Below are 20,916 nucleotides of genomic sequence, written 5' to 3'. Positions count from 1 at the left end.
AAGCCACAACGATAACTCAGTAAGTATTTTAATATGAAAAGTCAGTTGCTTACTAGGGACTACGATGTAAAAGAGCTTCCAGGCAGACGGACAGTGCAAGTGGCAAAGAATAACTATTTAGATTTTGTTTGTAGTCATCGATGGCTGTGAAAGTGCATACGGACTCTCTGAGGTAAACACTGAACAGAAAAAAATGGCAGATTATAGATTTAACCTGTTCAAGAATCACAGGATCTGCACCTCTGAGGTTTCGACACAAGCGAGGCAGTTGTTTGAGGTCCCTGCCTTAGGAATTTGCTCCCTCCGGCTCTCTGACAGGGAGCACTTTGTTGGCCTTCAGAACATATTGCAAGGCCAATCATTTCCATCAAGATTTGGCTGCACAGCTCTAAACAAAGACTTATTTTCCTAATCACTGGTTTGTTTTCTGATGGATGGTTAATTGGAATAGTACTGACCATTGCGGGCATTTCTAAATTGAAGCATTCTTTTATGTACGATGCACCCAATGCCACGGTAGTGGGTAGATTATAAATGATTTTTAAAAACCCCTGTAGATAATCAGGGAATTCAAAACATGGCACATCTATAGCTGTACTATTGCCTGCAAACTGTTCATTTAAAAGCAGAAGTAGCAAAACACACGTTTTACTCTTTGATATTTTTATTACTTTGGTTTCTAAGACCACACATACATATGCGCATAGTTGATTTGGGATAACTTACTGGTTTTGCATTTTATATGACCTGCAGAAATATGCAGTATCCCCCTGCCCCGCAAATGAATGGACTGCATTTCTCAAGATTAGGAAATCATTTCTCAGATTAGAAAAGGAGAAGACTGGTCGAAGATGAAAGGGACAGCTTGTTTTAACAGACTGATTTTATTCTTAAGAAAACAACCTAGCTAAAAATTAACTACACAGGAGGTGATACCTGTTTTAAATACTATAGATCTGTTTCATGATTTTCCATTAACGCTGGTAAGATGAATGGGTATTTGCAAATAGCATCTTCTGCAGAAATTCAGATCCCCTCTATCTGTCCTAAACTGGTGGATAATATGACAAGGCAAATTTTAAGGAAGCAGAGTCTGATGAACTGAGAGGAAAACTAACAAACATTGCAAATATTCTGAAGGGTTATCTCTGGCTTTGATCAACTTTAATTGATCCTTTTAATTTAAGGATAGGATAAAGGAAGATGATTAATGTAGAATAACATCCTGTTGCCATTAGCAAAAGCTGGGTTCTTCAGTAACCTAAACTAAGTAGACATCTAACCAGCAAATACTGTCTTTGGATTCATCCAAAACTTTTTTGTTTGAGTGGAAAAACCGCTTTCATGGACATGATGAGTGACAGCAATGACTGAGGAATTTAGGACCTTTCTTAAAATCTTCCTCGTGTCCTGTTTTCATTCTGGACTTACGTAGGCAGTTTTGCTTTGGAAATGAGTAAAAACTTTATTTACATACCACAGATAACCAGTTTCTTTGAGTGACATCAGTAACCATAAACATTCCTCCTTCTTTGTCTTCTTCAAAATCCAGGGAAGCATGACTACCCATGACCTTACATTTTCCCCAAAATGTGAAATATCAAGTGCTCTAAATGACTGTGAATCTATTCATGGTACAATAATGTCTATTACTGTTGGAAATTTTGTTTTATGTTGACTCGTATGCTCTGGGAAACTCCAAATTTCACTCTTTGCTTCATTTTAATATACAGCTAATTTACTAGTCCTAAAAGAAACTATATCTTGGCATAAGGTTATTTATTTTTTTCCCCTTCTTGTCTTTCTTTTTTAGTGCCCTTTACAATGGACTTGAGTCATGTTGGATGGAAACTTCTCCATTGTATGTGGTTCCGTGGTTGAAACAATTTTGTGCTTAGTTTCAAGTGGCTGTAATATAAATAGAAGCCACACTACTTTTTTATGTGGGATGGTGTATTTTTATAACTTAAAGCATGATGATATATTTGAAGAACAAATTAGTCATTCTGCCTCAAGAACTAGTCTGTCTGAGGTATGCCACAAAATTGTTTTCAAATTGTTTACCTGGTGTGGAGCCTACTGGGAGTAAAAATAGATTCTTGATTTAGGCTTGGTAATTCCTGTATTACAGTTTGGCTTACTCTGTTGCTTAGCTGATTACCAGGGAACTGCGCTGGTCTAGAGCAGCAATACAGTCCATAATAGTTTATTGTCAGAATGTATCATCATGGTTTATTCCTTCAGTATATTAAAAGAAGTACATGAAAGTTGTAGCTGATAATGCTGCTCTTGGTCAGACCTGCTGCCTAGCTATGAAGACAACAAAGATGCTATTTAGCATTTATATAGCACTTTTCAGAGAGTCATAGAATTGGGGAATGGTTCAGGTTAGAGCAGACCTTTTACAGATCATCTAGTTCAATGCCATGGGCAGGGACACCCTCCACCAGCCCAGGTTGCCCAAAGCCCCATCCAACCTGGCCTTGAACACTGCCAGGGAGCCAGGGGCAGCCACAGCTTCTCTGGGCAACCTGTGCCAGGGCCTCAGCACCCTCACAGGGAAGGATTTCTTCCTGATATCCAATCTAAATCTACCCTCTTTCAGTTTAAAACCCCTTTCATGTCTACAGACCTTGGTAAAAAGTCTTTCTCCATCTTTATTATAAGCCCCTTTTAAGTATTGAAAGGTCACAATAAGGTCTGCCTGGAGCCGTCTCTTCTCCAGGCTGAACAACCCCAACTCTCTCAGCCTGTCTCCATAGCAGAGGTGCTCCAGCTCTCTGAGCATCTTGGTGGCCTCCTCTGGACTCGCTCCAACAGCTCCATGTCCGTCTTGTCCTGGGGACCCCAGAGCTGGACGCAGTACTGCAGGGGGGTCTCAGGAGAGTGAAGCAGAGGGGCAGAATCCCCTCCCTCGACCTGCTGGTCACGCTGCTGGTGATGCAGCCCAGGACACGGTTGGCTTTCTGGGCTGCGAGCGCACATTACCAGGTCATATCCAGTTTTTCATTCAGTAGTATCCCCAAGTCCTCTCTGCAGGGCTGCTCTCCATCAATTCATCACCTGGTCTGTACTGATATTGGGGTACTGCCATGACCCAAGTGCAGGACCCTGCCATCCAGGTCCTTCTGGATGGCATCCTTCCCTCTAGGGTAAAGACTGCACCACTCAGCTTGGTGTCATCCACAAACTTGCTCAGGGTGCACTCAGTGCCACTACGGATGCCGTTCATGAAGATATTAAACAGTACTGGTCCCAGTACAGATCCCTGAGGGACACCACTTGTTACTGGTTTCCTTTTGAACATTGAGCCGTTGACTGTAACTCTGGACACGGCCATCCGGTCAATTCTTACCCATCCAACAGTCCACCCATCAAATCCGTATCTCTCCAATTTAGAGGCAAAACGTTTATGTTCTTAAGAGACTTTCACAAAAATACCACACTCTCAGAAGTTATTTAAAGGATCAATAAAATAAACTTCACAATTTGTAAGCATGGAAATGGAAACACAACGAAGATTTCCAAAGGCTGAAAGGTAGCAAGGCCAGGGGCAGAATTCTGCATCCCCACACTTTAACTGTCAGGCCACGTAAGATAAAATAAGTGAAATGCATCCATTTGCAACCTTTGACACAAGTTTTCTAGTATGCTAAACATCTTTCAGGAGTTTCCGAGATTTGAAAGGTATTTTCATGAATTGCAGCACATAAAAAAAGATTATCATGGAATTTCATTTCTCACAAGAACAACAAGAACTATTGTCTTAGTATTCTTTCTGACATCCTCAGAGCAAAGATTGTCTATGACAGTGCTTCCTATTATTTCCATGATATTTTATACAGACGTAACTGAAAGGAAACAAGACAGAGCCTGGTAATTCACTGAATCCACAGTTCACTGGTAGAACCACACCAATACTCACGCTACTTGTTTGTATCTGGAGGTAATCTCATTAAACATGACAAACCTATAAACTGTGTTGATAAGTTCTTGAATCCTTGTAGTTCAGGGTATGTCTGCATAGTTTTCCAGAGGAAAATTTTAAGCTTAAAGTTAAGCTTAAAACAATAAAGTAATAAAACAAGATGGTCTATTTTAAACCCAAAAGCTTCCTACCTGAGGCTGCTGAGTGGCAGTGGGTCTCTGAGGAGATGGTATAGGAGTTTTGGACAACATTTGGTTCATTTTGCTTACGACTAGATCAGTTATATGTTGCCTGTCTTCAGTCTGATGCTCCCCAATCAGAGGCATTGCACAGTCCATGACCTGTGAAATAAAATACATCAGCCAGTGACAGGGCACCAAAGTCATTATTCCACATCCGTGTAGAATGTCAGGTCATCTCTTTACTGAATTGTAAGTAGTGTGCCTGCAGTGCAGCTGATGCAGAAAAGAAGTAAGAATTTCTACAAAGCAAGCAGCGTATCAGAGAGGCAAATAAAAATGTGCACATTTCCATTCTCCATGGGGCAGGCTAACAGTGTTCAGCAATTATTGAATTCAGACGAATAAAACTAATACTGAATTCAGTCACATCGGTGGGTTATAAACATTTGTTATTTCTACAGAATATTTGTTATTTCTACAGCGTATCTACTTTTGGCGCATCTGTGTTTGTTTCGGGGGAAATAAAAGCGTAATGTAATAACCCCAACTATTATTCACAATGGCACTGGACATTCTTATTTCAACAATAAAAGGATTTAATTCACTTTGAGAAACTACAATCCTTTTTCAGTATCTATCGAGGCTATTCAGAAAGAGGTGAAGGTGTGCCACCTGCAGCCCTGCGTCCTGCTCTTTCTCACAGGTATGGATCACAGGTGACAATACAAGCAATAGCATTAATAAGAGGCTGTCAGGGATAAAGCCGTTAATTAGCGGTAATGCAGTGTGTGGATGTCATTATATCTGACCCAGTTAGATTCTTTGGACAAACTGAGTTGTGTCCATCTAACTTTCAGTCCGTGAAAAGCTGTCCAGCTGCCAAATCTCACGCAAGATTTCTCACTAGCGTAGGCAAATCACGCCCTAGGCTCAATATTACGCTCTGCTGGGAACAGGGAAGGCAAGAATCATCGGTAAGGGATCCTCACGGGTTTTGCACAACTGCAGAAGGATCGGTGAGTTTTATGGGGGTGTTTTAGTACTTCCAAAAGCGCACCTTCCTGGGCCTCTTTGGCTTCTGAGGTTCCTTCTCTACTGCAGGTAAATGGAACAAGACTGAATAGGTTCAACAGAGTCAAAAGAGTGCTGGAGGACTCTTGCTGCCACAGGCAACTCTTAAGTGCTAACGGTCAGAGAAAGATCTTAAACCTTCCTCGCTCCTATCCGATCTCTTGCAAAAGGACTAGAAGGGGAGCGCTGCTGTTGGGAGGCAGGGCTGGTTTGGCTAGGGAGGCTGATTCCCGTCTTTTCAGGTGGGCATTCTGCTGTAGGCTGTTGCCTTGAGCTATTGTTGTTAGTTACCCAGCTTGTGCAGTTGAAGGGAAGATACTGAAATTTTGTGCTAAGACCTGATTCTGCAAATATTTACAAGGTGGAAGAATTTTGTTATCTGTAGGGGTGGCACAGGGATCAGACCCATGAGCATAAAGCTAGTGCATCTGCACTGTATGGATCCCTCCTGAGGTGGAGGGGCTATAGTGGGGACAACAAAACTCTTCCCTATCCATCACGACACTTTATCTCCTTTATAGACAAAGAGCACAGTTTTACCTTCCTTCTTTTAGATATTCAAGTGCTTCTAGGAATTAGACACACAAATTGGGTATTTAAAGAGACATTTGGATTTAAAAGAACATGCGTGTTCATTGTAACTCTGGAATGTAATCTTTCATCTTTCACAGCAGCTGGGAATAAGCTGCATTGTAAATAATATTACCTAAACTTGAGGATTTTCAAAATACTCTAAGTGCTATAGAAATCCTTACTGAGGCTGACAAAAGACTACTTTGTTCTAATAATGAGATTAACTTGAAGCCCAAAAGCGTTTACATTATTATTCTGTTTGTCCATTTACAAGAGACACTGGCATTGTGTGTTGGCAACCAAAACGTCAGCAACGCTTTTCTGGGATTTTCAGATCTAGGATGTCTCCTCTAAGCTTCCTCACAGCTAAAAGCCTTTAAAATAACCCCAAAGTACACAATGAAATAGTAACTGAAATCCAGAGCAAATGTTTCCTAAGAAATTAATGATTTTCTTTCTACTCTTGGGCCACATCAACAGTATTGCAGAAATGCTTAATAATTACACAGTAAGTTTCTATAAAACTTACCATATATTTTAATAAACATACTTTTAAGTGGAACATAACCAATGTCTTTAATTAATTGAGAGCAAAGTATTGAACCAATATTCCTGAGTGGGCAAAAAGTAGTCCAGCTGGTTGTGTAGCTCTTGAAATACAAAATTTTTGTGGATTTACTTTAGTATTCACTTCCGCTGAGTTATTGGTATTTCTTAAAATTGTTGTAACACTTAAAGTTCCACTTCATTTTATCATGAGTTTTTTCTCGCAAGAGTAACGTGCGTAATGCCTGGAGGGATGAGGCAACCGTATGTGCCAGATACTTGGGCCAGGACTTTAAAATGTTAATAATGACTGAATGTTAGAATGTCTTGATGTCAGCGTGAAAGAGATTGGATGTTTGGTAGTCCACTGCAAAACGTCTGATTTTCAGAGAGGGAGTTAGGGCTGTGGTCTAAAAATCTGCCCCCCTGGAAGGCAGGCATTAATGACATTTTTGAAAATGTTGCCCCTCTCACTACCGGGTGTATGTTAACCCCCTCTTACCCAACCACAGAAGCAACAGTTGTATGTTTCACAAGTATGCAAAGAAAAGCTCACTTTGTTTACCATCCGCTTACATGAAAAAAAAAATAGGTATTTTGAATGACTGTGAAGCAAATTGCCTAAAAGAAGATCCTGCCAAAGGATTAGAAAGCATTAAGATCTGGAGTACTGGATTCTGACTGAATTTCTATTTTTAAATACTTTATAACAGATATTGCCATGTTGTTTACCAGAACATGTGGGAAAAGTGTAATTCTATGGCTAAGGATAAAAAAAAGAAGCCTTGAGGTGTTGCTCAAAACTTCATGCCCACTTCTGTAGAGAAGGTCTTACGTTTCCTGAAGACAGTATTTTAAGCATAGCTGCCCTATTCACATACTGAGGCAGATTCAAATGCATATGACATTAAAAACCACGGCCATTTGGCCTTGACAATCTTCTGTCACTTGGACAGGTTTTGATGTCATTAAACCCCCTTTTGTTTGTCGCCATACTTAACAAATGTTGCCGGCCAAAGATACGGTGAACCTAACACTGAACAAGTACTGAGTCAGATGCCAAGTCCCGCATGATGATAAGCTATAATGCCTTCTGGTGCTTTCCTGAAGTACAACGACAGTAGCCAAAGTGGTAAAAAGAGAAGGAAAGGCATCGGATTATCTAGAAAACTACTGATCCCAAAGCGAAATGTAAAAGATCACCAAGGTTTAACGGCGGTTCAATCGCAGGACGCTGCTCAGTTTAACGCCTGATGGGACTGTGCGAGGCCACGTGGGTGGGTAGAGGTCAGAGCTGGCCGGAGGCTGAAGGGGCTCTTACCACGTGCACTGCTGAGAGGGAAGGGCTGGAGGGTCCCCAGCACCGCATCTCCGCCCGGCCTTGCCCGTGCCTGCTAAGAAGAGGCTTAGCTCCCCTCTCGGTGTTACCGCCGCGGTGACTCTCAAGGAGAGCAGTTAACTTTCCTAAGAGAGCACTTCTGCTGTTCCTTGGCAAAGCAGCTAAGATCAAGGTGAATACTTTACAGGGTGGGTTTTGTTGTCTTTTTTTTTTCTTTAAGAGAATGTAGTCTGTTTTCCTTCCTAGTAAAATAATTAATGACAGTTATCAGAAATCAGTCATGTGTTATATAAAAGTATCTTAAGACTTAAAAATATTTTGGGTAATGCTGACAGTTTTTAAAACCCGTGAATGACTAACAGGAATGTCACGCTGGCATTTCCCCCACGTTAGAGGACTTGACAAAGTTTAAACATACACAAAGCATCCTGTTTATAAATAGTCTATTTACAGCCTGTGCTAGTTTTAAAATATAATTCAACACAGCCATTATTTTTTTTTTCAGTACCTAGTTCAGCTATTTAAAATATTGGAGTTTCCCAGTGAGAGGATTTCATAGAAGAAAAGACATCTGTAATTCATAAAGTCAAATATGTTACTTTCGCAGATGCCAGTAAAAACACAGGTCGCTATGAATTACAGTCACTTAATTCATATCGCTTCTATCTGTAATTTATATGCATTTCGGTAACCAATTCTATGGGAACAATTTCTCTTACCACCCAGAAACCATATTCTCAAATGCACTTAGCACATCTTCGTATTAAACTGTAAGAGACTGAGTGTGTATATTTAGCAGGAGCAGCAGAAACTACAGCGGCACGTTTAAGTCAAGACAATAGTGTGATGAAACAAAACACTGCCCTTTCAGTGATAGGACCTTTCAGTGAATTATTTTAGTCTGTGCCCTCCGCTGCTAGTGTGGATAAGGCAAATATTTGAAATTTGGGCTGCAAGACAGAGACTGGCAAGAAAGAGAAGAGAAATGCTGTTTAAGTCCGATGAATACGAAAGGAAACGGGATGGGATTAATAAAGGAGCCAGTGCAATTATAAGATATCAGTAATTGCAAAGGGATCATCATGTTTGAAGGAGCAGCTACTCTGACTGCCACTTGCCAGATGTAGTTCTCCATTACCTAAGATGTTTACCACCAAAGGATCAAGAAAGATCTCTGGCTTCGAGCTCTATGGAGACCAGCCCGAACGGTGCTGGGAAGGACGGAGTTGTGGAGGTTAAGGGAAGGGCAAAGGTAAAGAACTCTGTCGATACGGCAGAACAAAAAGGTGGTTGTCAGGATCCTGAAATACAAGAGTATGAAGGAACGGCTAGAGGGCTTGCAAGTCAGAAGTGCCCAAGGAGTCTGACAGAATAATGATGTGTGGATTTCCGATGGAAAAAGACCTATGAATGAGAGGAGAAGATATGATAATTGGTAAGTGCAGAGGGAGGAGGAATTAATTTCATTGCGAACCCGGGTAATTTCGAAGGTCCGTGCTCAAGAGTGTGAGGAGTGAGAAAAAACATTTGCTTTGGTCTGTGAATAAGAGAAGCTGGACTGTATTGCTGCTTTAGAATGAATGTGTTATTCTTCTGTGCTGTTTCTGTGGGACCTGGATGTCTCCAATTGCGGTGAAAATTTTGACTGTAAAGGCAGAGGCTGATACAGATTTTAATTTAAGAGTTCTAAATTTGGGGAAAGTAACTGACATTAAGGAAAACTATTAGTTTGAGGAGGTCATTTAAGACTGAACGGGATGTAAGAAGAGATGGTGTGATTTCTGAGAAGGAAGGGAGTGACTGGATATGAAGTAATCACGGGGCTTTCCCTGAGGTCTCTATAGCAGATGCAGGAATAATTTGCAATTGGAAATGTAACCACACCTGAGAAATCGGTAGGGGATAGTACAGCAGAAAATCAGTGGTGACGGCTAGGAAATTTTTACCGTCCCTCCTGTAGTGGGTGAAGAACAACATTTGCAGAAAAAGAAAGAACAGCTGGAAAAGTGAATCAAGCATTCCAAGATGAAGGATCCAGTGCCTACAGACAAATTTATATGGTCTTGTTTTAATCTGGAATGAAAACAAACCAAGCAAACGATTTCTATGTCCCATCAAACTGAATTTGTATGTTGCAAGCTCATGCAAATGCAGTAGATTAAAAAAAGTGTAAAAATATCTAGAAAATGCAGTTAATATATCTGAGAAAAATTCAAGCACTTTGAAGAAAATATGTGGAAGAGATTGGTTTAATCTACAAAATAACAATTAAGCTAACATCACAATGAATTTTACCTGTGTTCACTGCCCTATTAATAAAGTATGGTTCATTATGAACAAAAGAGAGCATTAAGATGGTCACACATAAGAAGTGCTATTGTTGCTAATTTAAAAAGTCACAGGTATTTTGACAACAGATACAGTAAACATAAATATTATGTGAAAGTAATATTAGTGGATAATTAGGATGGAAACCAAATTATTAACATTATTCACACAGGTTAATAATTATTGCTCCACTCAAATGAAAACTAGTGTCCTAGCAAAACAAATTCACCCCCTTCATTAACTGTGTCACTAGATACACTTTACGTTTTTGTCTAAAAGAACGGCTGATGTCATTATTTCCGGAATGGTGCCTGGAAAATTTCAATGGATTAAATCTGTTACTTCCAAAATGTAAAAAAAGGCCCAGAAGAGTTCATTGAATAAAGTGAATTATTTCTATCACATGAAACCCACATATGCATTAATGAATTCAGCACTAATGCATCAGAAATTTGGAAAAAATCTTAATTAAAAAGGCTAGTTTTTTCTAGAGTTGTACCTTTTCAGCCTTTTCTTATTAAGTTATATTAAGTCCTATTAGGAATAATTAAGTTATATGAAGTCCTATTAGGAAATGTAGGAACGCTCCTTGTTTTGGAAATATGAATCTTCACAGACAGATGTGGTCTTAATTATAACTTAGTTATATCAACAAACAAGTAATTTTAGACTTCGAAATGTTCAAAACTTCTTATAGTACCAGATCGTAAATTATGAGAGACTTCTGACTTTCTCAACTATTACAGCTGGCTTTAGGTCCCTTACTAACCTGAAGAGAGATTATTCTTTGATGGATAGAATACCATGTCAGTATGTAAAAAAATCATGACCATTATTATTTGCCACTCCTGCACATATTTATGTGCCAAATCACATGATTTAGAGATAAAGTTATGTTTCTAGGGAGTTTTTAAAAATCTGTTTATTATAGGAGACTTCTATCTACAACACTGGCAAACATGGTAGAAACAAAACTTCTCCCTCTCATTTTTTTTAGGATAGGGTCAGAGCAACTCTGAAGTTAGCCGTGCTTTGAGCAAAGGTGGAGTAGGTCACCTCAAATCTGTCTATGATTTGTGATACACCACTTACAAGGATATTACCAAATATTACTAACAGAATACATTTTCATATCTTTGTTCAGTCTCTGGTGCTGAATTTTGGAAACGTCTATGATTAAGATAGAAGAATAAGGAAGCGTAGCTTCTGAGCACTGGCAAGTACAGTATCAGGGGCTCGTGCTAAGTAACCTCGTGCCATAGTCAGTGGCATAGCTCTGTCTGAATCGTAGATTGAGTAGTGTAGCCGGCATTTCCTAGAAAGCACAACTGTAAGTAAAATTGTGCACAACTCCTGCAGGAGGTACAGGTTTCTTCTGCCTGTGCTCCCTTCTGATGTATTCCTTCGCGTACTTTGGCCAATATTATTCAGGACACTGAATATGGGAATACGGATGTCTGCAACAGACAGCATCCTTATGCTGGTGCTCTACACCTTACACAGTATATATACTCTGGTATATATATATATACTCTGGCATACGTTCTAGGACTTTGACAGACTGCAGCACCTTCAGGAACGGTGTCTATTACACCAAGAGTTAAAAAAAAGAAAGAAAAATCATCAAATTCTGTTTCTTAATTTCTAATATTGGCTTACAGTGGCAGAAAATATTCTTTCCGAAATCCAAACGGTTTGCATCTTTCTAGGTTATAAACGACTTGGAAGCTAATTTTAATATAGCTTAGGGTAAAAATAAGCAAGTAGAAATAAGACACCTGCGGCAGCCACCCACCCATTCAATTTTGAGAAAATCTGGGAGACTGCCTGTGAGGCCACTTTAAAGGATTCTGTTACATTTGTTCTCTTTTACTGCATTCATCATCATGATATGAGCTTTTGTTTAGCTTCCCAGAGGTTTGGTTTTCCAAGAATGAATCATGAAAAATAATATTCAGTGGAGTCAGAAACATGAACAATGCTCAAGTATCTGTTCCTTCTAGATTAAAACTACAGGAGTATTAATTTGAAAAGGGAAAGATTAAAAGTCTTTCTTCTATTTCAGAAGTTTAATGAACCTTAATTTGATGTCTTATTAGCAAGAATTGGTGAGACGGTTAAAAAGCTGTGTGTTGCAATCATGTGTTAATAAAATTCTTGTTTCTACAGATAGTTTCTGGCATGGTGATGCCTGGCAGCTGAATATTCCAATTGAGATGAAAAGAACAGACACTAAATGAATAGCTAAGATTGTTATACAGAATAGTAACTTGGCCCTCCTCCTGATCAACCTGACAACCCTTTCTTTTAGCTAAGTGATTCTTTAATTAGTTCATTGCTTCCTAGTAGGAGTTTAGAGATAGTTCTTTGGACTAAAGAAGAGACAAGAAGAACCACCAAGTTGTTCTAGAGAAGAAAATTTCTTCCAGGGAACGACTTTTAGAAAACCACGTGCTTACAGCCCCCATCTAAGAAAACCATAGAGACCTTGTAGCTTCACAGAAAACAGAGGTCGTATTGTGTTGGAATAATATTACACCTTCAATATTTTGTCCTTCCTGTCTTCAGACAAATCGGTCTGGATTTTCTTCCTGGGGATGCATAAGGTATCCCTCAACTGCATAGCGAGAAGGCACAAATGGACATCCTTCAAAATTCCCCTGGGAATAGCATTTGTAGCAGTGTGGAAAGATGAATGGTACACTAAATGTGTATCCTTTTCATAATGTTGGGGAAATAATACTAGTATTGGCTTCAGCTTGTTCAAATGACTAGAAATCTCTAGGGTGGCTATAAAAATAGGAAGATACCGATGCACAAACTAGCACTGGGGAACCGAACCAAATCTATAAAATGGACCCAAATTTAGCACCCAAAGCTATAAAATGTGAGAAGCTGTACTTAAACTGCAATTTCTTGCTTGTTATTACATTGGTCAAAGGAGCATGCACATCCCACAAGAGAGACATCTACAAGAAGCTAACAGTAATAAAGATCTGTGTATTTCTTTATTTCTTAACAAGGTTTATGTATGCAGAAATTAAGTGTCTAGAACTATACTTCAGTGTCACCAAACATCCTTTAATTTTATTACAGGAGATCCCTCCGAAGTTAATTTCTGTCTAGAGTGCTGAGGATATGACGGATACTTTAGCAGAATTCTACCCTAACTCACATCACTTGGAAGCTGGCTGAAATCTGCCTATGCCTTCCTACTGGTGGTTACACTGCTTCAGTGTTCCAGCTGAAGAATCAGGAAGAACATATCTGCATACGTTATTTCATACATTAGGAAATTCGTATGCTTCTTCTCAGATCATATCTGCAGAATTAAAGTGTCAGTAATACAGAAACGTTTAGTTTTATAGTAGGTGTACCAGTCACGATGAAAACATAAGAGCGTAGGTTTCAGTATGGGACTGCGGTTGGAGTGTAACCCCAGTATTTACGGGCTGATTGTCCTGCTCAGCTACTGGTTCTTGATTGCAGCATGTACGTGCTAGCTTTAATAGCACATTTCTTTTCCCATGTTGAAAGCACACAAAAGGCGAAAATTTTTCCTATATTGGTGCAGACGGTCTTGTGCTCTTCATTGGATCATAGAATTATAGTGCAATAACTGTTAAAATTATAGTGTAGTAACTGTTGATGTAAGCTGGCTTTTTAGTAGCAAATGATGATAAGTTTTACAGATGTTGTTGGATGTGAACTTTGCAAACAATTCTACATTTCAATGTCTTATCCAGATTCTAAATATTCTTGCTGATGAGCATTACTATCTTCCAAACAATTCAGCTGATTCTGTAGAACAGCAAGAATTATCACGCTTCTATCCACTCTCTAATTGCAACATCTATTATGTACACTACTTAAAATGCTTTCTAAACCCAGTTCCTGATGTATCCTGCAGTTCTCAGAATTCTGTTTAAAAGTATGGCTGTATCTGGCACGGAAGATCAGGGGATTTCTTCAGAAGCAGGAAGTGGGGTGCTCTGTTAGTCCATGATATAATTTGCACTGGCTATTTCATTTTCAAAAAACTGTTCCTCCTTCCCCTCTTGCCCAACAGACCTCCCAGGCCTGACGCAGGAATTAGTTTGTGGACCCGACTTCAGTGGAAACAGTCGAGTTCAGTGAATGAAAATGAAGCGCATTTAGTCTGGCAGGAATTTGCTAACTGAGGAATGCCACAGAAGTGACAACTGTTAAAATAAAGGAGACATCCTTCACTTCCACTCGAAGCAGGAAAGGGCCAACTATTTTTGTACAGAAACGGCAGGATGAAAAGAAATTAGGGAATAAAAGAGATCGGTAGGAGAGACTAAGTAGTGTGGATTGATGCCAATCATTTCTCAGACCAGCTTTAGTTACTGTGTATAAGAAACACCATTGTTTTATGTCTGAAACCTCTAGTTCTTACAAGAATATACGCTAGTTTTGTATCTTTTTGCACGCAATCTTTCAGTTTTTAACTATTACCTTATAAGGTAAGATAACTAAGATCTTAGGTCTTAAAATAATCTACATTATTTTATAGTTTAATTTGTGGGGTCAAAATTTCTTGGATTAAAGTCAACCAAATCAGCATGAACTATCTCAAATGTAATGAATTAAGATCAATGAGTGTGTGTGGAAAATGCTGAGACCCATCCCCTGAGGGGCTATGGAACTGCAGAGCATCCCGCAAAGCTCTACATGGCATGCAGGAGGTTGCCAAAGCCCGGTTGCTGGAGAGGAGCTTATTTGGGAGCAGCAATCAAGAGGGAGGGGAAAGACCGCACTGTATGAAGCAGCAACAGAGGAGGCTTAGTACAGAATCCTAAATTTTATGCTACAGTTAGTTTTGATACAGTAAGACACAGTAAGTTCTGATTTGGCCAGGCAGACTAAGGAAACAGGATTTCTTGACATCTTCCTCCGCATCGCAGGAGGATTAACTCTGTTTTGCTGAAGGTTTAATGCTGCAAGCTGCTTAGTCCTTTAAAGTGCTATTGATTGATTTGGGAATTATTGGCAATTGCAATAGCGTTAAATAAATTTGTGAAAAGCGAAGAAAATGCAAGACAAAGATTTTTACTTCTACAAAGCTCTTCTGTTATAAATGGACACAAATAACTAGAGAGAATCAATCCATAATCTCCAGATTACTCCCACAGTTTAGAAAAAATACTCTTGCTTTAGCAAGCATCAACCTCTTTTACAGTGGGGAGATTCTAAAGATCCTTGCCTATCTCCTGAATAAAAATCTAAGAACATGGAAGATGCTGAAGAAATCCTGAATTGCGTGATAGGCAAGTGAGGATATCTTGGTTTATGGCTACAGCAAGTTGTATTTATCCATAATAAATTTAAGGTAAATGAGAAACTTACACTTTTCAAAATTATCTACAGCAAAAATGTCTAATTCATGAAGAATCAGATCATAAAGGTAACATTTAGGCTAGAAAAAAGTAAAGTTGTTTCCACTTCATTCTTAATTTCCCTTTCCACGTAAAGGTATAATTTTGCTGGGGTTCCCTTGGGATAGTGCTATCTATAAACCTTCCAGGAAAAACTGGTAAGCCTGCTCAGGAAAGAAATCATAAGGGTTGGGAAAATGTGACATCCACATTTGGTTTTGTTCTGTAGTTTGTGTACATTTCCTCAGACACTGGAAGACATTACCATATATCTGGTTACTTTTCCCAGCAAGTGTTGCCACTAGCTTGGCCATGTGGCTTTGTATTATGATTTAAACATTGCTCAAAAATACACAGCCTTTCCTGAAACGGAAATAAGCCAACGTGTAACTATCACAAATGTTCTTTACTTGGGTGTTTGCAACATAAAACATATATTGAAAAGAGTGGGATTGCTTACCTCAAAAATATAATCTTTTCCATCCTTTCCATGTACAGCCTTAACAGCACAGATGTCCAAACCACCAAATATTTCAGAACAGGTGTCAACCCAAAGCTTGTACCTGTTTCATAAAAATAATTTTTTCTGTGAGTATCTCCTCAGGCTTTTGTTGTTTTATAGGCTTAACCTAATAATGTATTAATATGATGTTTCCTCTAAATTCAGAATTTTCACTATGTAGTCAGTTCTACTGAATTTGCATTTCTCAGAATAGTAGCTTAGAGATACTGGCCCGATTACTCTACTTTTCCCAGTAGAATCCAGAAAAGTTGTGGCTCTGTGTCCTGACCTGGTATTATGCTGGATTCTGTCCCAGTTTACATTGGTCCAAACATGCGTCTGCTCTAAACTGTGAGTAACATGAAGATAAGATATGCTGAAGCACAAACAGCGTTTAGCTACATCCCATCCTGCATTTCCAGGGCCCTGACGCCAGTACAGCTTGCTAGTTGTGGCTCTACTTTATGGCAGAACTGCACAGACAGGGGATTGATCATCTGACCAGTTTTTGTGGCTTTGGTGATGCCAAGAGGCTTTACAAAGTAGGGAACAGGGCTTCTGTTTTCCTGTGAAATTCAAACTTGCGTATCTGCGCAGAGATTCTTGTCTATTATGATTGGCAGTGTACTTAATTATGGATGGGCTTTATTCTTTTACCAGGAAAACCAGAGTGAGAGTCTCCCTCTTAAATTACGGACCCGACTGTATTCCAAAGTAGCAATGGTATCTTTATACGTACATCGCTTAACAAGGCAAAAGAAAAATCAAGACAAAACAACCCTCAAGATGACACAAGAGAAACAGAGGTATGACACTACATAAAAGTTACGTAGCATGCCGACAAGGATAATATTCTTTGTGTAGCGTTATAGACAACTACGGTAAAATCAACAGAAAGGTAAAGAATTCTGAGGCATTCTACAAGTCCTAAAAAAAGCTAGTGCTTCATACGGTGTTGAACATAAGAACTCCTCCATTTCATTTCTAACCTCACGGTAAGAAATGTGGACCGAGGAATGAACACTTCACCCATTCTACAGGCAGTAATATGATTTATTTTTCTTGCATGAAGAGCTTTATCCATCCTATGAATAGAGAGATTTTCTGACTAACAAGGGAATGAAGTGGGACTTACTAGAAAAAGAGTGAGGCAATTCCTGTGATCAAGTACGGAACTGTTAGTGACATAACAGGGAGCCATAATACTTTGCTGAGAGCGTGCTGAGGTGATGTAAGATGTGTGTGTTTGCTCGATGGCAAGGATTGACTCGCAGGACACAAAATGGCATTGAGAACTTTCATTAACTAATAGCATAGCTGTGCATGGGCACCAGCAGGTGATGATACGATCTTGACAGGTTATACAGGCAGATATCACGGTCCCACCCATTGAAGGACATGTTTTGCTTTAAAAACCCCCAAAGTTTTAAAGCAGCCATTTATCACAAGCTTTTTTTCTCTTTCATTGGCTAGTGTTTGAGTATAAATGAGAGCTATTTCCTTTTACAGACCCTCTCCTGATCCAGCCTTTGAGCCATGATGATAGATTTGCCACATCATAGTATTTTCCATTGCAAAAAAACGGATGTAATAAACATAGCATTTGACTTCACTGTGGGATCAAAGGAAACTCATTGCTGGGCTGAGAGTCTTATTCATATATAAATATCTTCAGTAATAGCGTCCTTTCCAAGTAAACTTATTAGCTCACATTCTTCATATTCTCTTATATCAAGTCTGTTCCAGTGGAAAAGTTTTTCTTTTAAGCAGAATACAAAGAATTGATACAACTGTTTGAAAAAATCCTGATGCTAATATTTTAGCAACGAAAACAATTTTTTTCCTGTGAGAAACATGTTTTTTGTCCAAAATGAGAGGGTTTTTTGGATGCCTGACAATTTCGACATCTGTAGATGCACTGGCTGACTGGCCTGCTTGAATGCACTTGCTTACAAATAACTTTTTTTTTGCGGTAAAATACCAACATGTATCTTAGACAGTCATGAGGACAGCAAAACTTGTCTTACAGTAAATATCTGGACTTTATATGAAAAAAAAAGAAAGAAGACATTTTCCTTAAAATACCAAAACATCAATCAGATCCATGAAAGTATTTTTAATAGTCTATCTGCTGCCAACAAACACAGAGCTGGAAAAATACAGTTACATTTGGAAAGAGAGGTCTTGGATGGACTAGCCTGTAACGTTTTAAACCCGAGGTTTGCACAGTAGGTTTGTCAAGAGGTCACAGTTCTTATTTCCCAGAGCCAATATAGCGTGCAGCAGCCTCTGAACTGACAGATTGAATAAAGCCTTGTTCCTCAGGTGTCTGACATGAAGTAGCTGGTGTGCCAGAGGAGGTGTGCGCAATTAGCACAGGTCTCTCTTCTTCTGGTCCTGTCTGGGGAGCGGTGCCTCTCTGAGACAGAGGGCTCGACAAGAACGTGGAACATGGAAATGCACTTGTTCTCTGCCTCGGCATTGTCCCTTCCTCTGCCGCCTTCTTCCTTCTCTTCTGAACTTCTAGACCAAGATTTGTATTCAGTCAACGTCAGTTCAGGCACTGCTTTCACAACGCTTCTTCCTAATTCACGAGGTGTATTGGAAATGAAATGCACATGCATCAGATTCGATTCTTTTGCTATGCCCTTAAACTACTTCAGCGCCTCAGAAAACTTCAGTTTTCCTTTCTCTTCCTTGCTCTGCTTTGTGCACCTCAGTGGGCAATCAACCCAGTGGTGTGGCTGTGTGCTACGTACCTCTTTCTGTTCTGAGAAAACATCCATCTTCTCTATGCTTTTCTCTTCATCAGCATAAAAGAGGTTTTGTTTGGTTGGCTAGTGTTTTTTTAATGGGAAAATACCTGTTATGCTCTAATTATCTTAGATTCAAAAATGGAAGCAGAAGCAAAGCACGTAGAGCATTTACAGGGAGGTAGCGAGGCACGGTTAGCATTTCATACTCATTACCCATACTTGGTATTGTTTAGTTTTCCTTACGGCAAAACTAAAGTGCCTGTGTTTCTACAGACTGTAATTAGACACACTAAAGCACGCTCTTTCTTTTCCCGCTCAGTGAAGGCATAACCTCACTTTCAAAAGGAAGGTGGGAGGGGAGTGAGAAAGAGAAAATAATGTGGCTCCACTCCATCCCCCGAGGGGAGATCAGTGAGGACACAGTCTAGACAGGGGTTGGACAGCAGGGAGCTGTAATTCCCGTCTTACTTGTTTCCACCTTTCTCAGGGCAGGCAATGGTTCAGTTCTTGTGCCTCCCTCAGCTCGTAAGAGGGAACAAGTTGTAGGTTCCAGACTTTAAAAAAAAAAACCCACAACCAAACACCAGAAAAAGACTACTGCTGAACTTTAAAACACCTTTTAGATTACTCTTTCATTGTACAGAGTTTTTTCAGCTTCCACTGGTAGCAACCTTTAGAGAAGCTGAACAGAAGAAAATTCATAGCCATCAAAAAGCCTCAGGGGTTTATTTTGCAGGCAAAAGAGCTCTATATGTTCTGGAGGAACTTGGAGCAAATGAGCAGTATTGAGAGAAGAGTTCTGTCATTAGAAGACCTGAGCTTCAAAATGGTACTGCAAGGAGGATGTGTTTGACTGCATTGCAAAAAGTATCCGGCGTAAGGATGGGAGAGAAAAAGAAAAGCCCAAAGTAAACCAAAGTACAGAGCTGGAATGATGACGAGGGAAATAAGCTTCAGTATATCCCAGCAGCTGGGTAAAAAGCCTCACAGTACAGTTTAGTGGCAATTTCAAAAATGCAAAATAAGCAACTTAGTAGGATTGAAAGTAGAAAAGAGAAATATGATTTAGATAGGCAAAGTTAAGACTGGATTGCTTGGTTATAAAAGATGATGTAGAAGGAGAGAAGTTTAAAACACTGTGGCAGGGGGTAAGACTGTTAGGTAAAAGGGGGCAAACGAACCACAGGAGATGACTGATACGTTGAATCTGAAAAATGGAATTTTCTGAAGGGAATTCCAGTAGTTTTCTAGGTGCAGATAGGTATGTAGGAACACAAGGGTGCACGTAAGCACCTAAGGCTGGTACTTAGTTTGGGTAGTAAACTCTGAGACAAGCCATAGGGAAACTCTTGGCTCATATTCTTTCATCTAATTCAAAGGTTTTTTTCCAAAAGGAGTGGGAGACATGCGTTTACTGTGGATTGCACATCAACAATGTGATTTTTAAAAAATTCATTGAAAATAAAATTCCATTATTTTTGTCTTTAATTACCTTTTACATGAGACTTGACTTACTTATCTGACATAGCAATTTGTTCCAACATTGCAGAGCCCGTGTTTGTCTTCCAGTTTCCAGATATGGAAGTTCTCCTGAAAGGGGGAAGATATTACAAAGACAGCCAGTGGTTTTATATTTTCACTCTCTCTTAAATTACTCTGATTTTCACATGAATACTATAGCCGTAGTTACACCTTTTTCATATCTGGCAGGTTATAACAGAACATCTACACCGCAAAGAATTCCAACAGGCATCGCAATTGTCAGTAACACGCATTTCACTGTAGGTGTCTTATGAAGTATGACAATGCTGTGAAATCTGTGTTCCCCATTTATTCATTTAAGACCTTTTTTAAAAAAAACCCTACTACAATTAAGTGAAAGTGGTAGCAATAAGCTTTTATCAGTTACAAATGGATTGAATAGCTTCTAACATACTATTAGTGCACATGCCAAGAAACTGAAGCTTCAGCTTCTCGTTTCAAATCCATACCACTACAGAGTTAGGTCCCAATACTTGAAAATCAAGATATCTGTCTTTTTAACATCTCCAAAGTGATCTCAGATCTGTTTTAGAGCTGGCTTTTGGACTATCCTCCAGTTTTCACTCTTTGCTAGTTTATTAATATCATCTAAACAGTTTATGTCAAGGCTTGAGTATACCATCTTTTATTTAATCTCTAAGAAAATAAAATCATACAAAGTTTTTTTTTTCCTCAGACCTCAGGACTGAGAAGATTACTGTTTTCTGAAACCTAAATTGGGAATAGGCTAAGGATACAAATTATGAAGTG

At 39.3% G+C, this 20,916-nt stretch overlaps 1 protein-coding gene across 1 annotated transcript in view; it reads right to left on the bottom strand.

Annotated features, from left to right (window-relative positions):
* Positions 1-20,916, bottom strand: part of SYN2 (synapsin II) — a 186,827-nt gene that overhangs the window by 17,546 nt on the left and 148,365 nt on the right. Inside the window, exons 8-10 of the mRNA XM_054838018.1 lie at positions 20,140-20,214; positions 15,827-15,929; positions 4,120-4,269 (exon numbers count right to left, since the gene is read on the bottom strand). Of these exons, the coding sequence (XP_054693993.1) occupies positions 4,120-4,269; positions 15,827-15,929; positions 20,140-20,214 (328 nt within the window). The remainder of the gene's footprint in view (positions 1-4,119; positions 4,270-15,826; positions 15,930-20,139; positions 20,215-20,916) is intronic.

Source organism: Grus americana, chromosome 11, assembly GCF_028858705.1.
Source record: "Grus americana isolate bGruAme1 chromosome 11, bGruAme1.mat, whole genome shotgun sequence".
In the NCBI taxonomy this organism is placed as follows: Eukaryota; Metazoa; Chordata; class Aves; order Gruiformes; family Gruidae; genus Grus; species Grus americana.
The sequence above is the reverse complement of the archived record's forward strand: the minus strand, read 5'-3'. Positions and strand labels throughout refer to the sequence as shown.